This window comes from Silene latifolia, chromosome Y (genome assembly GCF_048544455.1).
Source record: "Silene latifolia isolate original U9 population chromosome Y, ASM4854445v1, whole genome shotgun sequence".
NCBI lineage: Eukaryota > Viridiplantae > Streptophyta > Magnoliopsida > Caryophyllales > Caryophyllaceae > Silene > Silene latifolia.
Genome location: NC_133538.1, coordinates 268135694 through 268151964, shown reverse-complemented (window position 1 = coordinate 268151964; position 16271 = coordinate 268135694). Strand labels below are relative to the sequence as shown.

At 38.9% G+C, this 16271-nt stretch overlaps 1 protein-coding gene across 1 annotated transcript; it reads right to left on the bottom strand.

Moving 5' to 3' along the window:
* Positions 1-2991: 2991 nt before the first annotated feature.
* Positions 2992-4193, bottom strand: LOC141630630 (uncharacterized). Its single transcript, XM_074443412.1, has 4 exons — positions 3973-4193; positions 3762-3903; positions 3157-3659; positions 2992-3070 (listed from the first exon to the last, which is right to left on the bottom strand). Exons 1-4 carry the CDS (start codon positions 4191-4193, stop codon positions 2992-2994), a joined length of 945 nt encoding a protein of 314 aa, XP_074299513.1.
* Positions 4194-16271: the final 12078 nt, after the last annotated feature.

Genomic DNA, 16271 nt, shown 5'->3' with positions numbered 1-16271 from the left:
AATCTGTGACCCTAGCTGCAATCATCTGACATTCATTGATGACTCGACAATCCTAGTTCTCTCTCTTTTATTGTTAATCTCTCTTTCTCTTTTCTCTTGCTTTAATCTCATTTAGTTTAGTTCAAACAACTCAAACCCCCATCTTGTGACCTCAGACGGACTAACTTGACAAGTAGATAGTGAGCGCCTCCCTGTAGAGATCAACCCTACTTACCACTGACTTCTGTTAGTAGTACTTAGGTATTTATTTTTGGTACCTAAACGTTGGTATCAGTCTTGATATGAAGTTTGCTTATACTATGAATTACAAAACCTTCCCCGAACTCACCATTGAGTTCTTGAGTTCATTTGAATTTCACAAAACAAAAAAGAAGGATTTTATTTATGCTGTAAGTTTTCGGTTGTTTAGTGAAGAACATAGAATGACTTTAGGTGCATTTGCTGATATTTCCTAATTGAAACTTGAGAAATTACACATCGAGTCACCCACCCATTATAACCCCAAGAATACATGGCAAGCCATTTCTCAATACCCATTTGTTGATTGGAAGCATGTCCCCCACCAATACATTGACTATTCCGCCATTCGTATATGGCAACGATTCATGGGTTGGACATTTTTGGGTAGAAATGAATCTCACTTGGTGAGGATGTTGGAGGTTGAAATTTTGGGTGCATTTTTAAATGTTTATGGTGATGAGAAATGGGGGATTAATATCCATTGCCACTTTGCTACTCATTTGAACAAACAAAGTAACAATTCCACTAGTACTATTGTCGTGGGTGGGTTGGTCATAAGGATTACTAATAGGGTATGCCGCTTTAACCAAGAGACCACACATTTCCAACCTTTGCTTTGCACGAGAGAGGCGGGTGACAGACTTGATTATGAATATTTTATATCTTTCAATTGGTTTAGAAACTCTCATCGTCATATGATTTGGAAAATTGGTAGAAATGATTCAATTAGTTTACCGAATGAGGTTTCCGAGCTAAAGGCTTTAGTCCACACCAAACCCCGTATGGCGGGTACACCCTTTGAAGCGGTCACTTATCACTTAACCTTAAGAGAAGAGTCACCCAATGTACCCCCCATTCAGCGCCGTGAGAGAAGTTAATCCTCTCAAGCTCATCATTCTAATTCTAGCATTGACATAATGGACATGATGGGAGACCTTAGCCTTAATCTGGCCGCCATTCGTGATGACCAAAAACTTGCCTTACACTCCATTTATGATCACTTTGCTAGGCAAGGAGTAATCCAACCCGAGGGACCTCACTCATCATTCTTCAACTACTCCCCCCCCCCTGGTGGGTTCCTTTCTTCTTCTGGTTATAATTCAGGTACTTATGCACCCGGTCTGGTATATTGTGGTTCTGATTGTGGAGTGGAGGCTTTTAATGGAGGCAATGGTGCATATGGAGGCTATGGTAGTTATGGAGGACTTGGTAGTGTAAGAAATATTGGTGAGTATGGAAATCCTTTCCAAAGTGGTAACCCGAGTGGTAGTTCTCAACGTGATGGTGCGTCGGGATTCGGTGGAGGTCAAGCACCAAAAGGTAAGAAGGGCTTCAACTTTTGGCCCTTTACTTGATTTAATGATAATTGGAAGAGTCCCCTGTATACAAACTAGCTTGGTGGGAGGCTAGCTAGTCTAGTAAGTATGCTTTCCTTTTTATTATAGTTATATTTCCCGCAACCCATTAGATATAACCTCTTATCTTGTTTATTTGCTTTGAGCCGTTTTTACGGTTTGGTTGGATGCATTACATGTTGGCACATTGAGGAAAATGTTGTGTTTAGCTTGGGGGGGGGGGGGAGATTACCTTTGCATTTTAGTGTAGCTTGCATTATAGAAAAATTTACAAATTTGAGAAAATTGTGGTTCTTCTTGCTTCTTATGCTTGGTTTTGTGTACTTTTTGCCATGGAAATTATGCTTATGCCCTCTTGCTTATCCTAATGATAGCTAATAGCTAATGATTCTTTCTTATTTGATGGGATAATTGCTTCATGGGGGTGTCTTCACATAGTAGGTGGAAGATGAAAATTGAACCAAATAGACTTGATCTTGAGTTTGGAAAGCCACAAAATGGTAAGGTAGAGCCTCCTTGGACCGGTACATCTTTTTCCGGTCTCACATAGTTAAGTATAGGTCTCCTTATGAAAGGAAGAAGAAAAAAAAGTGGAAAGAAAGATGAGAAAAAAGAGAAAAGAATGAAAATATGCAAGAAATGAAAAAATTGAAAAAGAAAGAAAAAAAAGAAGCATGAATTGAATTGAAAAAAAAAAAGAAGAAGAAGTTGAATTAAGGAACTCTCATGTTTTATCATCAATTTTTGGAGAGTATTCTTATGCTTTGTATTGAAAGAAGTGACTATGTTGTTGTTTTTGGCTTCTAAGTTTGGGTTTAGTTTGGGATTGAGTATTCTTTCACTTGGTTGTTGCTAGCTTGACTTAGCTCCACATACCATAATTCATATGATCCCCTTTCTTACCCATTACATATTGCCTTCTTCTTACCCATTGGCTTCTTTTTTTTTGGTAACATGTGAGCATTTTATATAATAATGAATCATCCAAAAGGATATTACAAATCAGCATATTTCTAACTCTTTTGAGCAAAACTAAGTACACAAATTACATTGAATTGCTAAAAGACTAAGCCAAGCACAATCTGACTGCTGCACTACAGAATGTACATGATGTACAATTCTAGAATGCAGCTGCTTCTTTAGAGCTGCTACCAGATGCTCAGGTCTGCGAAGTTTAAGTGCCAGTCTGTAGTTGTTGCGTTCAATCCACAGCATATAGTAGACAACCAACCTTACCATTCTGCAAATCTTCCTCTGAAACTTCGAATAATGATTCATAGGGCCATTTATACGAAGACAGAGCCACTGCTCCATTCCATCTAACACCTGAGAGCTATAAACACAATCCCCAAAGAGATGTTCATGAGTTTCCTCCATGACTTCACAAAGAACACAGCTATTTGACATACAGAAGCCCAGCTGGTAGAGCTTTGCCCGAGTATTTAAGGCCTTCCTCTGAATCAACCAGCCTATAACTGAATGTTTTTGTAAGATCCAAGTATCCCAAACATCTTTATACTAAGGAACGGGGGGGGGGTGGGTTCCCTGTAACCATTGGTACCATGCACCAACTGAATAACCACCAGGGGTAGCTATCCAAGAACTGTTCTGAAAACCACCTTCCATCAACCTCTTGACACGGCAAATGTTTCTCCAGTTCCAATTGGAATCAGGAGAAGGTACATAAGTATCCCACTGTGCCCCTTTCAAATATACATGATCAATCCATAGGACCCAAAGTCTATCAGCTTTTATATGTAACCAATTAACAAGCTTCCCTACGCTTGCAGTATTCCACACCCCAGCATTCTTTATGCCCAGACCACCTTCTTTTTTACTGCAGCAAATGCCATGCCATGACACCAAAGGTGTTCTGCCATAATCAGATTCCCCACTGCATAAGAAGTTCCTACAAATAGCTTTAATCCTCTTAATAACCCCTTTAGGTATTAGGAAGATGGATGCCCAATAATTATGAAGTGTGTTGAGCACAGAATTAATAAGAACAAGTCGTCCTGCATAACTAAGTTTTCTGGCTCCTATACCTCGAATTTTATTCACAATCTTCTCTAACAGGACATTACAGTCAGATTTAGTAAGCCTACCAGGTTGGATGAGGACACCCAAGTACTTGAAAGGGAGATGACCCTCCTAGAATCCAGAAACCTGGGTAATGTCATACTTCAACTCATCAGCTACACCACTGAAAACCACCTCAGACTTGGATGGATTACCTTTAAGAGCAGATGCAGCAGAGTAGGTAGCTATAGATCTCAGAATAAGCATAATAGATTGGACATCCCCTTTACTGAACATAAGCAAATCATCAGCAAATAACAAATGAGTTAACTTCAGGCTCTTGCAAAGGGGGTGATACCTGAAATACCATTGAGTAGTTGCAAAGTTCATATTTCTTGTCAAATACTCCATACACAGACAGAAGAGTAAAGGGGAGATAGGGTCCCCTTGCCTTAACCCCCTTCTACCCTTAAAATAACCAAAGTTGGCACCATTTAAATTGAGAGTGTAAGATGGAGATGAAAGGCAGGCCAGAACAAGTAACCTAAAATTCTCAGGAAATCTCAAGGCCACTAACATTTGATCCACAAAAGTCTACTCAATAGAATCATAAGCTTTCTGCAAGTCTAGCTTAAACATACACCTGGGTGAGGCTCTTCCTCTATGATACATCTTTATAAGGTCTTGACATATCAATATATTCTCAATAATAGTTCTACCCTTCACAAAAGCACCCTGGTTCTTACTAATAATATCTGGTAGTACCCTGACCAACCTATTGCACAAAATCTTGGAGATAGCTTTATAAAGAACATTGCAACAAGAGATGGGCCTAAAATGTTTGACAGTATTTGGTCTCTCAGTCTTAGGAATTAAGGTGATAATGATAGCATTAATTTGTGACAACAGCTTCCCTATAGAGAAGAAATCACAGACAGCAGCACAAACATCACCCCCAATAATCTCCCAGGCATCCATATAAAATTGACTAGAGTAGCCATCTGGACCAGGTGGCTTATTTTTAGGGATACTGAAGATGCAACTCTTCACCTCATCAGGAGTAACAGGCTGAGCCAAGATATTCCAATGCTTCTCAGAACAGCAAGCCCCCCTTTTCACCACATTAACATTAGCCTCAGTAGTGGCAGTATGAGATCCTAGCAGATCCATATAGTAGTCCAAAAAAGCAGCCTAAATAGAATTCCCCTCAGTATAGACTTTTCCATCCTTATCCTCTATTTGGAATACCTTATTAAGCATCATCCTCTTTTTTATGATATGATGAAAATAAGAGGTATTAAGATCCCCTTCCAAAGACCACTGTATAATAGCCTTCTGAATGAGAAAGCTATCCCTAGCAGCAATAAGTTCCTTTAAGTCATGAGATAAATCCACCTCCTGCTGCACAAGATCAGAGTCACCAGGATTAACAAGTAAGGCCTTCTAAATATCTTCCAAAGCCAGACTAGCAATGTTGGTGTTATTTTCAATGTCAGAAAAGCATTCTCTATTCAATTTTTTCAGAACATACTTAAGAGCTTTGAGTTTTTTTATCACAACAAACATCTTAGTACCCCTATAACCATGAGCCCAAGTCACAGCCACTGCCTCCTTAAATGTAGGAGCACTACCCCACATATTGAAGTATTTAAAACTCTTCTTCCCCTCAAGCTCAGTATTCTTATCCATAATTGTGCATAGACAATGGTCAAAAAGCCCCTCAGGGTGAAAATAAGCAAGACTAGTGATGTGTGTCCTAAATATGTTGTTTTACGCCCTATTTTACACGCATTTCAGAGATCATTTAAGTAGTTATTGCTACTATTCTCCCCATTTTGTCTACTTTCGTATTTTTATGTAATATTGCAGATTTATGCGGAAATGAGTAGAAATCGAGCAAAATCCATCCCTAAGTACTCAGCATTGCATTTGACATGGAGTAGTGACTCGAGGAATGAGCTTGGTGCGCGTTTCAAGGCCTAAAGATAACAAAAGCATGGGTGCGTACGAGTTTAACAAGCAAAGAAGCACTTCACGATATTGCAGCCTGCTTCAGATGGCTATGTCTCGCGTTCTAGACCTGATAATAGAGTGATTCCAAATGTAGGTGAAAGCTTATCCTCTTATCTTTCCAACGCCGCGAGAATCGCTTTATTCCGATAAGTAACGAAGAAATGACAGCTGTTTTAAGATCGGTGCGCGCTGCAGAATTCATCAGAATGCAGTGCATAAAGACCCTTGGTCGATCGATCGACCGACCTACATGGTCGATCGACCAGAAACGCACGATATCTGACAAAGCAGCTCTCCTGTACAGCGCAAGTTGGTCTATCGACCGATGATTATGGTCGATCGATCAACAACGGTCCGACGCAAAATAAAAGATCGAGGAAACGTAAGCCCATTGTGTTTAGGTTTTGATAATAAGTGTTACGTATATTTCCTATATAACGTAACCTAGAACCTCGATTAATCATCGAGTTTTTACCTCGTTTTACATTCATTCGATTTTATCAAATAATTAGGGTTTGGGAAACTATTTTCGCATTGGATTTTCGTTGTGCTTTCAGTCATTCCGTTATCATTCATCTTCGCGGTACTTTCCTCTGCTTATTTTCAGTTTCATTACTTTATCGCTCATAGTATAGATTTGTTAGTTAGTTTCCCGAAGCCATATTTATCGCTTTATGCTAGCCTTTTGTTTCATTAATCTAAGCATGAATTCAGTAGTTAATTTCATTAATCTTATTGTCGTTATTGTTCTTAGTATGAGTAGTTAATTTAATTGTGCTAGGATGTAGGGGAATTATAGTATAGGCGGCATAGAATAATATGGACTGAAATCGCATGTCAGTCGATCGACTGCCATACCTGGTCGATCGACTGACCACGTGAGGTTTGACCTTCGTTTTAATTGTTTTAATTCTTTATTCGACGAATCGAGTGCACACGACTAGTTGAATGTTTAGGATATGACTGACCCGTTAGATCGAGAGATAGGGACAGTTGTTAGATCACCAATTAAAATGACTAAACTATCTTTGAGATCGAAAGATAGGTAAAGTTTAGATTGTTAGTCACTTTTCAGGACGAAAGTTAGTATTAGTGATATTAGGGACTTATAGCGAGATCGAAAGATGCTATCTGTTAAGAGTGGACCGAGAGGACCTCTTGTTTTCCCGCCTCATGTGTTTGATTTAGACCTATTTAGTATGTTGCCGCCGAAGCTATAACGAACCGACCATCCTAGTACCCTTCTTTTATCTGTTTTATCCGGTTATTTAGTTTATTGTCTTTTATTACTCTTAGCTATAGACCAAATCAACTCAACCCCCACATTCGTTACCTTAGACTAGAATTGGACAACTATTAATTACATTCGCCTTCTTGTGGTTCGACCCTGTTACCACTAGCTTAGGTTAGTTTTAATAGGAAATATAAATTTTATTTTTGGTACTCACAACGACGGGTATCAAATTTTGGCGCCGTTGCCGGGGAGGCAATTGTTCTAATTTTTGGTTGTCTTTATTTTAGTCTGTTTTTCGCCTCAAGGGAAGACTGAGTACCTTGAGGCAGTTCTCATCTTCTTCTTTAGTATTGTTTATTTGCGGTTTCTTGAGAGTCCACTCATGTTCCATCCTTGGGAGCAAAGGTGGAGATTTGTGGGAGATGTAGCGCCGAGGGGCATGCTTCTGTATGTGCCGAGCGGATATGGACCAAGTCTATGCTTCGGCACTATAAACAAGGTCATTATACGCCACCACATCCGTACTATCAGCAAGGCTTTCAAGAGCCTTCATATTCCTTTGCACCGCCTCAGCAAGATCCTCTTCCTTCTAAAGAGAGTGCGGAATTGAAGTCTATGGTGGAGATGCTTAAACTCCAAATGCAAGAAATGGCTGAACAGAGAGAAGCTTCTTTTAAAAGACTTGAGCTTCTCTTGGCTCAAGTAGCTGCCGAGCAAAATGATGATATGTATGACTCGGAGGATGATGATTTGGAGGACGATGAAGCGTCAATTGAAGACTTCAATCTTTGTGCCACATGAAGAATTCGATCAAGCGATTTGTGTGGTCGAACGAATGACATTCCAGAAGGAAGAGTGGTCGATCGACTGGAACCAGTGGTCGATCGACCAGTTATGCTGGAGGAGGAAACTACTCGATCGAGTAGTGACGCTGTTCGATCGACCCCTGCAGCCTTGGAAAATGTTCAATCGTCACAAACGCCTATTCCGGATGACCATGAGAAGGTAAATGAAGACCACACCTATTCGATTAGAGAATTGATGCCTCCGCCCCAGTTTGGGAACAAATTGGAGGAACATCGCTTTGTTTCTCTTTCTACAGGTCTTGGCAAGTTCAAAGACCCCGGAGGTGAGTTGGGTGTTCCTAGCTTGAAGTCTGGCACTGCCCGGATATATGATCCAGGAGGAGGTCCTGATGAGGATAGGTCGTCTAAGAAGAAGCTGTGCGTTGAGGTGAAAGATTGGGATGCGGATGCTGCGAGACGTTTTTGTTCTTCCGTTGCCATGTTGTGGAGGCCGGGAGTAGATTTGACGATTCTTTGAAGCCACGCTGCGTTCGATCGAAGCCTAGTAGTGGGCCAGTGATTTGTGCTTTTTGATGATCTAAAAGTGGGTCGAGCTGGGACCGTCTAATCTAGCGCTACCGGGAGGCAACCCGGAGTTTGAAACATTTCGTTTAATTTGGTTTTGGAACATTTAGCTTTATTTGTTTTTGTGTGCTCTAATAATTAACAATACTTTAGTCAGATACTTTGGGTTTTGCGCAATTTTGGGCGCGTTATTATGTGTGTATGCAGGTATATGGACCTTATTAGCTCAAGTTATTGAGCAAATTCGAAGAAATCATAAAGTTACAGCAGTTTTCCCAGTCGATCGACTGCCTTCCATGGTCGATCGACTGAGTTGCGCATCTCGGGGCTTGTTCTGTTCAATCCGATCGATCGATCGTCACTGCTATGGTCGATCGACTGTTGTCGCTGCTGCACCTGTTCACGACCTTTCCCCTGCTGTGTTGGGTCATTTTGCGGGATTGAGGGAGTTTTCTACTCTACTCTATTTCCCAACTCATTTCTGATTTCTTCCATTTTCGTAACTTTGCACATAATTACCGCTTCAATATTGTTTTCTCGGTTTTACGCGCGGTTTTTGTTTGTCTTTTTCGGTATTTATTGGTAGCACTGCTGGCTACTGAAACCTCCTAGCTCACGCTGGTTTGGGGAGGTTTCCTTTGCTGCGCTTAAAGTCTTGTGAGTTCCCAACTTTCACTTCATGTCATATTTATTTCTTTTCTCGCAAATTCTCGTTTCTCTTTTCTTTCATTACATGATTCTGCACAATGGGGACATTGTGCGATTTGGTTTGGGGAAGGGTTTTGCGTCGCATTCATTTGCTTGCATTCACGTTTACATTTTTGCCTTGCATTGTTTATTTCATTTTTCATATATACAAAAATCCAAAAAAATTGAAAATTTTCAAAAAAATACACGTTTATTTTAGCATATAGGTTGAGTCGGAACGGTAGTATTTCAATGATGACATTGCATTTGCCCCTGTTTTATGCCTGAGCTTTGCTAATTGACATGTTATTAGTAGAATCGTATTTGCATATCTACGAGTTTTCGTTAAATATCTTGCTGAGCTTGAGACTTGACTTAAAAATTTGGCAAGCTACATCATATTTCTGAGATTTAGAGCCTATAACTGGTGTCATCCATGACCAGTTTATCTAGGATTGTGAGTAGTTACCCCTTATGAGACATGTCACATAAATGTGCATAAATATGAACTTGATCCGCTTAATACCGTATGCATTGGTCCGTGGTTAGTTGACACATGTGGTAGAGGTCTCCCTTTTCTTATTTTACCCATAAGCTCCACACTGCCAAAAATATCCTTTTTGTCCTATTTACTACATCCTACATTTAGCCTGCCTTGTAAAGCTAGTAGTTTAGTTTTTGGGATTGTTACTCGTTTTTGGTGGCATATGCTCTGTTGAGGTGATGTTTGTAAAATGAAAAAAGAGAGAAAGAAATGAAAAGAAAAAAGAAAGAAACAAACAAAAGAAGAAAAATATTTCGAAAAAGAAAAAAGAAGAGAGTTCTGTACTGTAGAAGCAGTCGATCGACTGCCATTTCTAGTCGATCGACTGAAGGTCCGTGAAGAAAAGAAATCAATTCGCATAATTCAATCCTTTATCTTATGGCGATTTTTGCTCCCATGTTCCATTTATATCTTATGGGGAGTTGGTTGATCACTACTATTTTGGAGATTGTGAGTTTTGTGCTTGCTATAGCACCGTTTCTGTTGATTATGAGCAAGAAGTTGGATGTTGCCATTTGGTTCCGTTTTGGTACTAGCTTGATCACCTGTTCCTCCACTTTACCATAAAACATTTTGCCTCTTCTTACCCATACCTCACATTTCCATATTCATACCTCGGCATGTGTCATGGTCATTTGTTGGTTGGAATGCATATGTACGGTCATAGAGATTGTTTTTATATTATATTGCAAGCATGTTCTTATAGGTCGCAGTTAGGTGAGAGTCTTTACAAAAATAAATTCTTTCTATCCTCTTATATATTCACCTGTGCTTATGTGTGATATGAGCGACCCGTGAGAGTCCAAATTGATAAGTCTCTATAATTGATGGTTCAGCAGTTTTTAACGACTCCATAACTCGTTTGCATGATTCATTTGCTAATTGATTGTTGGTTAATGCATTAAAATGGTTTAGGTTTTGCAGTTTGTAATTTGCTCTGAGATTGAACTCGTTCCATTAGGTCATTAGATCGAGTTTAGTTCTTGCTTGGGGACAAGCAATGGTTTGGTTTGGGGAAGTTTGATGCGTGTCCTAAATATGTTGTTTTACGCCCTATTTTACACGCATTTCAGAGCTCATTTAAGTATTCATTGCTACTATTCTCCCCATTTTGTCTACTTTCGTATTTTTATGTAATATTGCAGATTTATGCGGAAATGAGTAGAAATCGAGCAAAATCCATCCCTAAGTACTCAGCATTGCATTTGACATGGAGTAGTGACTCGAGGAATGAGCTTGGTGCGCGTTTCAAGGCCTAAAGATAAAAAAAGCATGGGTGCGTACGAGTTTAACAAGCAAAGAAGCACTTCACAATATTGCAGCCTGCTTCAGATGGCTATATCTCGCGTTCTAGACCTGATAATCGAGTGATTCCAAATGTAGGTGAAAGCTTATCCTCTTAGCTTTCCAACGCTGCGAGAAACGCATTATTCCGATAAGTAACGAAGAAATGACAGCTGTTTTAAGATCGGTGAGCGCTGCAAAATTCGTCAGAATGCAATTCTGTACAGCACCCTTGGTCGATCGACTGACCTACATGGTCGATCGACCAGAGCACGACATACAGCAGCTCCTGTACAGCGCAAGTTGGTCTATCGACCGATGATTATGGTCGATCGATCAACAACGGTCGACGCAAAATAAAAGATCGAGGAAACGCAAGCCCATTGTGTTTAGGTTTTGATAATAAGTGTTATGTATATTTCCTATATAACGTAACCTAGAACCTCAGATTAATCATCGAGTTTTTACCTCGTTTTACATTCAGTTCAGTTTTATCAAATAATTAGGGATTGGGAAACTATTTTCGCATTGGATTTTCGTTGTGCTTTCAGTCATTCCGTTATCATTCATCTTAGCGGTACTTTCCTCTGCTTATTTTCAGTTTCATTACTTTATCGCTCATAGTATAGATTTGTTAGTTAGTTTCCCGAAGCCATATTTATCGCTTTATGCTAGCCTTTTGTTTTATTAATCTAAGCATGAATTCAGTAGTTAATTTCATTAATCTTATTGTCGTTATTGGTCTTACTATGAGTAGTTAATTTAATTGTGCTAGGATGTAGGGGAATTATAGTATAGGCGGCGTAGAATAATATGGACTGAAATCGCATGTCAGTCGATCGACTGCCATACCTGGTCGATCGACTGACCACGTGAGGTTTGACCTTTGTTTTAATTGTTTTAATTCTTTATTCGACGAATCGAGTGCACAAGACTAGTTGAATGTTTAGGATATGACTGACCCGTTAGATCGAGAGATAGCGACAGTTGTTAGATCACCAATTAAAATGACTAAACTATGCTGAGATCGAAAGATAGGTAAAGTTTAGATTGTTAGTCACTTTTCAGGACGAAAGTTAGTATTAGTGAAATTAGGGACTTATAGCGAGATCGAAAGATGCTATCTGTTAAGAGTGGACCGAGAGGACCTCTTGTTTTCCCGCCTCATGTGTTTGATTTAGACCTATTTAGTATCTTTTCAGCCAAGCTATAACGAACCAACCATCCTAGTACCCTTCTTTATCTGTTTTATCCGGTTATTTAGTTTATTGTCTTTTATTACTCTTAGCTATAGACCAAATCAACTCAACCCCCACATTCGTTACCTTAGACTAGAATTGGACAACTATTAATTACATTCGCCTCCTCGTGGTTTGACCTTGTTACCACTAGCTTAGGTTAGTTTTAATAGGAAATATAAATTTTATTTTTTGTACTCACAACAACGGGTATCAACTAGTACCAAATTATCCATCCACATTTGATTACCCATAACTCTATCCAACCTACTATATACTCTGTCACTAGGGCCTTGCTTATTGGACCAAGTAAACAAAGCACCAGTAGCTGGAATATCCTCCATTTCACATATAGGCACACAATCCTGAAAGTGTTCCATTTCAGCATCAGAAGTATTTCCACCAAGTCTTTCTACAGGAGATAATACTGTATTAAAATCCCCAAGCCATAACCATGGATCATTGCACTCTCCAGCAATCCCCTTAAGAATGTTCCGAAGCTCAACTCTTTCATATAAACCATTAAAGGCATAGATCATTGTAAGCAAGAAAGTTTTCCCATCAGTTTTAAAAGAAACCAACATATGAATGTGTTGGGCACTATAAGAAAGAAACTGAATATCAAATAAATTAGGTTTCCACAAAATCCAAATTCTACCACCCTTATGCCAGCTGCAGTTAGTGGAGACACTCCAACCATCACAAATAGAGGTATCACGTTTTAAAAGATTACCAGGTTTAAGATTTGTTTCAAGCAAGCCAAATAAACCCACCCCATTATTGTGCATAAACCATTTCACCACTCTCTGCTTATTCAGGTCATTAAGACACCTAACATTCCAAAATCCAATGCTATGCATGGGCATTGGATTGAGGAGGGTCCTTGCCACTTTTTATGACCTGTTCATGTGTAGCAACATTTTGTTTAAGAGCATCCATGAAAGTATAGTTGCTAAATTTACCAAACAATTTCACACCCATCATTCCCTCCTGCCTATTAAGTCTAATAATTTGTTTCACAGGGGTAAACTTAACAACAGGAGAACTCCTAACTTGATGCAGAGGGGAAAAATTAGTAGGCGTAAGAATAGGAGGGGTTTGAACACCTGTAGGCACAGGCACTGATTTCACAATAGGCCTCCATTCAGTTCTCAGCTGAGGGTTAGAAACCTTCTTAGGTTCATGGGCACGTACCCTCTTCTTAGCACTAGGTTTCCTGCACTGAGAAGCTTCATGGCCTATCCCCTTGCAGCTTGTACAGGAAACAGGGCGCCACTCATAATCCACAGTAACAGTCACCACAATCCCAGATTCATCCAAAAAGTTTACCTTCTCAATGAGCTTTTCATCCATAGGAACCTCAATCATTACTCTAGCATAACTCAGGCGGATTTTATCCTGTGTATCCAAGTCCATCTTAACATATTTATCAACCAAATTGGCTATTTTAGGCAAACATGCTCCCCAAAACTTCAGGGGGATACCTTGGAGCTTGACCCACACAGGCACAACCGTAATTTTCTCCTTAATCAGTTCCATATCCTTGACCCATGGTTTAACAACAACTAGTTTATTATCAAACATGTAATAACCAGATTTCAACAGAGCATCTTTACCTCCAGACGAAGAAAATCGAACAATAAAGACACCATTGTCAAGGAAAGACACCGTATCTATTCCAAAGTGATCCCAAACACGGTATACATAATCCTCCACAATTTTCCATAGAGGATTAGCACCAAGAATATAACAAGTAACAGAGTTAGTCAAAAACTCTACCTCAGTTTTGATGTCTTCATGAGAAAACTGAAGCAAATCTGAAACCTCCTCCTCCTCGTCAATGGTTTCCAGAACAAGGACATCCTTACCACCTTTGCGCATCTTCCAAACATCGTTTTCTCCCGGTTCAACTTCACCAAGGTTCAGAACAGGGATACCTTGAATACCATTAATGGACTTTGTTTTCCCCTTATCAGACGATGAAGGAACAAAGTTGCGATCTTTTGGTCTTGAATTATTAGAGGAATGTAAGATAGCAGCTTTAGAAGATTTAATAGCCGATTTATTAGCAAAATTTAATTGCGAAAATCGATTTTGTGTGAATTTTAGAGCCGTTATTATTACAAAATTATTAGGGTTTATGATAGAAGAGCTTTTTTCTCTCTAACTTTCTCTCTCATCTTTTTGCTATTGAGGTCCATTTGCTTCTTTTATATATGCTTGTATTTTGATTTTTTTTTTACTTGTGATTTGAAATGACTACCATATTACATTGCGGGCACACTCTCATGAGTCGAGGATAGGTGAGTGCTACTCACATAAAAATCCTTTCACATATAAATGAGTATTGAGTGAATCGTGAGAGTCCAAAGTCAAAAAGATCATCTAAGGGCCGAAAAGTTTATTTGAAGTCATTCATGCTACGCCGCCATGTAAATCCCATCCATGATTTTGCATTATCCTTATGCCCATGTTGTTTCGGGTGTTGAATCATCATGCTTAAAGCTTGTTTTGGGATTATGAAATTGATGGGATATGTTTGCTTGCTTGAGGACAAGCAAGGGTTTAGCTTGGGGGAGTTTGATGTGTCCATTTTATATACGATTTTATCCCTTATTTTAGCTCGTTTTGATTGAATATCGCACTTTTATTAGTGTATTTTGGAGAATTCCGAGCAAGGAAATCCCGAGCATGGAAGAAATGAACATGGGTCGATGAACAAAGATAAATAAAATGAAGCCCATAAATTAGTTGAGAGTAAGGAGCTTAGGATGCCATTTTGGATTCCATATGAGCATTAAACCGGAGGATTAAAGACGAGTTAATAGCCCATATTGGATTCCTCATGCAATTAAACAAGCGATTAAGAGAAATCAATCCGGGATTAAACGTCCCCGATCGGGGTTACCTCCTCCATGGTTTTTACGTTTCACCCCTATTTTACTATAAATAGGGGCCTTAATCCGTCATTAGGGGACATCTTTTACCATCTTTTACATCCTTCATATACTCTTAAGCACACAATTCTCTTAGTTTTCATATTAGTTTACATTTTGTTAAGCAATTCCTTTGTTACAAACAATTTACATTAAGCTTTTGTTCTAAGTAATACAATCATTCCATTCAAGTTATTTAATTTTGTTATTTGAGTTTGTTATTTGAGTTCTTCTTATTCAAGTTCCAAGTTCCCTTGTTACGGTAATTTCGAACCTTGTTTATTTTGTTATTGCATTCTTCATTATCGTTGTTTTATAGTTTAGATTTTAGTTATTAGTAATTTCATATTAGTTTATTAGTACATATCATTATCAACTAATATCATCATTGTCATATTTCTAGAATTTCATTTACATATCCTTTCATTTAGCATTTCACTAATTCATATGTTATCCCTATTTAGTTTATTCATAATTCTTATAATTTTTATTTAGTTATATTTCTATTATAATCATGTTTTTTACTTCGTACATCATTAGTTCTATTTCTAATATGAGTGAGTAGTTTCATATGTCTAGAGATTAGGGAATCCATGCATAATTAGTTTTTGTAATTGTTAAATTAGGATGATGTAATATTGTTTAATAGTTTCTATCGAATGCTTGTTTTATTTGGTAATCTTTGATAATTGATCACTATCTTTGATTAATTTGTTAATTCGCTTTTATAAGTTGAGAGACATGAAAATGAATTAGACTAAGCATGTTTTAGTAGACCGACCTAGCCATAGTGAGAGCTCGTTAGGACCCGTTCTGTGGTTCTCAATAAGGCCGAGAGGTGGTTGTCATAAGACCTAAACAATTGACAATATTATCTATTCCGAGTTTGACATGAACTTCTATATATTTTCAGGTGTGACCCGACTCCCTTTAGACTCTTTAATCATATATAGTTTACATCGTTTTATTTACAAGTTTAACAATCAAACCAACTAACCAATTGAATCGACCAAGATAGAATTCTACTCCTAGCAACTCACTACGCAATTCCCGTCTTCTTGTGTTCGACCCCTACTTTACTACATTAATTTGTTAGCCGAGTTTAGAGTACCTTTGATTAGGTTGCGACATCCTATCAAATAGTCTGCAGCTTGCTTGCGCAACCGTTTTACGCCCTTAATTAAGGTTTGGCAATTCCGTAGAAACTTGGAAACAACAAGCACATGTGCACCAGTAGCCCCGCAATCGAGAGAGTATCTGAGCCCATCCCCGCTGCCGCGAGGGTGGCTCTTAACCGCAGACAGTTGTTCACTACCCAGAGAACGAACGCTAGGGCTTCCTTGTTCACAAC

Excerpts from the sequence above, each read along its gene's own strand:
- LOC141630630 (XM_074443412.1), bottom strand. The coding sequence starts at position 4,193 with ATGTTAGTGGCCTTGAGATTTCCTGAGAATTTTAGGTTACTTGTTCTG. Across the intron at positions 3,904-3,972 it reads ACTACTCAATGGTATTTCAG|TAAAGGGGATGTCCAATCTA; the intron begins GTATCACCCCCT and ends GCTTATGTTCAG. Across the intron at positions 3,660-3,761 it reads TGAAGTATGACATTACCCAG|ATTGTGAATAAAATTCGAGG; the intron begins GTTTCTGGATTC and ends CTGTTAGAGAAG.